Here is a 4,125-nt window from a genome sequence, read left to right on the forward strand (position 1 = left end):
GCCTTTCTTTTATTTATTATTGCCTTATTGTTTGAGTTATATATGTGCTTATTGTCTGTTCACCATTATCAAAAACAAAACTCCCACATATTTGTTTTCCATCTTTTGTTTCACAGGAGGAATAACCAGATGTGTGTGACTTTGACATTTAAAATGAAGCATTTATTGAAATTTCAGAATGAGGGAAATTTGTCCTCTGCATTTGACCCATCCTATACACACCCTAGGAGCAGTGGGCAGCCGCAGTACAGCGCCCGGGAACCCTTTTGCCAGTGCCTTGGTCAGGGGCACTGACAGCAGTATTAACCCTAACATACATGTCTTTGATGTCTTTATGTACCCATGTCTTTATGTAACCTGCTTGACTACATTGGCTATATTGTTAAAGGGATTGTAGAGATATCTCTGTGTGTAGAGTACAGTAGTAATTGTTTAAAAAAAAATATAGATGACATGAAGTGGAAGTACGGCCTGTACTGTGCCATCCTCAATACCTAACAATAAAATGCCAATACTTCAGCACTCCAACCAATAAGTCAGAGCAGTTTTGAGTTTGCAAAATCACCTTGAAATATTTTGCCAGAAATTATCATTCGGAAAGCGGCCCGGAACCAGCTGTAAAAGAATGCATAAACAAATGGATTGAGCATTGAATTTGACATTGCAAGCCAACTAAGTGTTTCAATCACAGGGACTGGTATTGAATCATTACTCAAAGGTTGAAAGGTGACACAAAGGAAGAATGGAGTCCAACAGATCAGAAAAACTCCCATAACGATTGCCAGAGTTTTTGTGGCCTTTCTCTCCATCTTACTGACAGATGCTCCAGACTTTATGCTCTGACAGTTTGTGTTCTGGATGCTGAGTGCCTGTCTCTGTGCCACCAGGAAAATCTTTAGGTAGATACTGAGCATTACGATTCCTGGGAGGTAAAATGAGAAAATACATCCCATAATACTTGAAATTGGAATATGAAATATAAAACACCTTCCTTCACATTTTCCTTGACTAAATCCCATAAATATGATGCTAATTCCCCCTAGGACAGAAACACCCCAGCTCACCAGGATCATGATCATAGCAACATGAACGTTTATTTTAGCTCTGTACCTCAAAGGCTGACACACTGCATAATATCTGTCAGTAGAAATAAAACATAAGTTCAGAATAGAAGATGTAGTCAGTGAAGTATCAAGGCTTCGGCCTACCTGACAAATTACATCTGCAAGATACCAACATGAGCTTACAGAGAGTGCCATGCTGAATGGCAAGACTAAAGCCCCTACAAGGAGGTCAGACACAGCTAGAGAGAGGATGAGGTAGTTAGTTGGAGTGTGGAGCTGTTTGAAGTAAATGATGGAGATTATTACAAGAAGGTTTCCACACGTTGTTATAACAGATAAGGAGCCAAGCAAAATATACAATAATACACGTATTGTTAAAGGGGTGATTTCCATTATGCAAGAACCATTTTCTGATTCATAACAGAGATGTATGTCCTCAACACCATCAGTCCTGTTGAAAATGAAATCAGTTTCCATGCCTTCTGGCTTCTGCTATCTTGCTAAACATTATTTTCAGTTTTAAATGAATCATCATAAATACAGAGACACATCTCAATCACAATTACAAAAATATTTCTTTAAGCAAGAATATGTAATTCCGACAAGAAATGTAATTCCAAAAAGAAATGTTCATTTTATTTTAGAAATCCACATTTTTTCATACCATATGTATTAAGCTTGCATGCATCTATGGTGATGTGAATCCTTGGTCTCTGTCCCACTGAGCAGTGACTCTGGACTTGACTCTAATATTTATCAAACCTCAACCTATTGTCATAATTAATGCAAGTTTCATTTGGCCAATCAGATGTGGTCAATTATGTATTCTGTTTGCATCAGATGTCATCATAACAAAGTTGTGATGAGTAATAATGCACCAACTCTATGATTGTGTGTGTGCATGTGTTTAAACTAACCTCCAAAATTCATAATATTTTCAAATAAAGTTTTGAAAATGAACAAAACAAACATCTTAACAAACCTAAATATATTTTGACCCTAAATGTGACATGGCAAGCTAAAAAAAGATCTTCCTTGACACAAATACATGCTCAATAAAAAGAGCATAGCTATGTACTTTCTGCTGGGCTCTGAAACAAAAAGGCCCCTGGCAGTTGAGAATACTACCAGAAAAAAGGGACTAAAGGGACCATTTGACATCCCACATTTTTCCCCACAAACTGTTGAAAAGAACTACAAACCCCTTTGGTAAAACTCAACAGAACTTTAGGTTACTTGCGTAACCCCGGTTCTCTGAGTAGCATGAGTGAGATGTCTCACTATGGGATACACCTCCATGCGAATCTTCAGAAGCATTTATTCCGCTGCGCCAGCCCTGAGTGGCTGGCAGTCGTGACGTGTGCGTCAGGACCCTCCTCCCATATATAGGGCCAATGTTGTGTCACCCATCATTCAAGAAAGCACACCTCTTCTTGCTGCACCCCAACGGTCTGGTGTGACATCTCACTCATGCTACTCAGAGAACTGGGGTTACGCAAATAACCTAAAGTTCTCTTTCATAGCATTTGTTTTGATGTCTCACTATGGGATATGGAGACTCCCATATTGCCAGAGAAGCTCATCTCAAAGACTGACCACCAATACTCAGGTGTTGAATCCCCCTGCCTGCTCTGCTCTCAGAACAGTAGGGGCTGTGACATCGCAAACGTGAGAGGCGAGGACCAGCTAGCTGCAGCACATATCTCCTGAATAGAGTCCCCTCTAAACAGAGCCCAAGAGGTAGCCAAACCTCTGGTGGAATGTGCACGTAAACCAGCCAGGGCCTGGAGACCCATGCTCGAATAGGCCTGTGCAATAGCCCCCAAAAGAAAGCCACGAGAAAGCCTCTGATTTGTGTCAGACTTACCCTTACAGGGCACAACCCAAAACACAAACAACTGGTCCCCTTTCCTGAAACCACCAGTTCTATCCAAATATGCGCGGAAAGCGCGCACCGGGTACCACTATAGCCGTCGCTGCTCTGGAGAGCTACACAGCGGAGGTTGGAAAACATAACCTTAGGGACAAAAGCTGGGTTAGGCCATAATGTAACCCGCAAATTTCCCGGGGCAAAGAGCATATACTCTGCTTGAGTGGCACCTTCCTTATTGCCCCTTTTTCCAACAGTGAGGAGATTTCCTCCTGTAGGATGCAGGCCAACTCCCCCTCTGCCCGGGAATAAACCACCCCAATGAACGGAGGTGGGGCCATGGCAAACTGAAGTCTGTAACCACCGGTTATTATCCTCAGTATCCACTCTGATGCTGTGCAAGCTGCCCCAGCTCTTTCCCCTTAAAGAGTAACTAAACCCCACCCAAATCTGTGGTGAAGCCTGACACCTAATGTTGAAAAGTAGGGTACTGAACTGGCCATCTGCTATTGGCTGGTCTTTGATGTCACCTTCTATAGAGTTCAACAGGTTGTGACATCACGTGTCACCACAGATTTGGGTTTGGCGTTTAGTTAGACAGGGGAGAGACGAACTGAGGCCCGCACAGCGGCATGGTGCTGCCCTCCAGTGGCCAAAGCCCAATGGTGCAACTGCACATGTGCAACCTGTTAGGACTGGGACAGTGTTTGTGGGCCATTTCACCCCCGAGGGAATGGAAGCTCTTCCCAGGGGCATTATAGAGGGGAACACACATTTTTCAAAGCCGTTTTCTCCGTTCTTTGTTTTAAAATATTTTGCTGCGCCCTCGGCTGAAAGCCTGGATGTGTCAGTGGATATTTGATTTCTTTTAAACAGGGGGTGTGTGTGAGAGTGTGGGGGGCAGGGGGTCTGCCACCGGAGCAATGTCTCGTCTCCTCCTCTTGGCCGGAACGTGGCACCACACCTTGGGAGCCACACGTGGGGGAGGAGAAGCACCTGGGGGTTCCATCTGGGACGCAGGAGAACAGAGGGAGTGAAGCCAGGGAAGCCAGCCAGCCCTCCAGCGGTGGGGTAGACCACTAAGATGCCTTCTTTTCCCCCTTGGCCTCTTGACTTGTAGACGGACCCGGCCAGCTAGATTGTGCAGCAGTGCGGTGGAAAGCCGTCTTGGTCCAGGCACTCTTCATTGTG

General features: G+C 44.0%; 1 protein-coding gene across 1 annotated transcript; it reads right to left on the reverse strand.

Moving 5' to 3' along the window:
• Window positions 1-536: 536 nt before the first annotated feature.
• Window positions 537-1,541, reverse strand: LOC139654660 (trace amine-associated receptor 1-like). Its single transcript, XM_071531795.1, has one exon. The coding sequence runs from the start codon at window positions 1,539-1,541 to the stop codon at window positions 537-539; it is 1,005 nt and encodes a 334-aa protein (XP_071387896.1).
• Window positions 1,542-4,125: the final 2,584 nt, after the last annotated feature.

The sequence above is a fragment of the Centroberyx affinis genome, unplaced genomic scaffold (genome assembly GCF_046629955.1).
Source record: "Centroberyx affinis isolate AG114_WGS23_722 - 3 ecotype Tasmania unplaced genomic scaffold, CSIRO-AGI_Caff_v1 ptg000146l_1, whole genome shotgun sequence".
In the NCBI taxonomy this organism is placed as follows: Eukaryota; Metazoa; Chordata; class Actinopteri; order Beryciformes; family Berycidae; genus Centroberyx; species Centroberyx affinis.

Bases quoted from the DNA above. Each gene is read 5' to 3' on its own strand.
- LOC139654660 (XM_071531795.1), bottom strand. From the start codon at position 1,541: ATGGAAACTGATTTCATTTTCAACAGGACTGATGGTGTTGAGGACATA.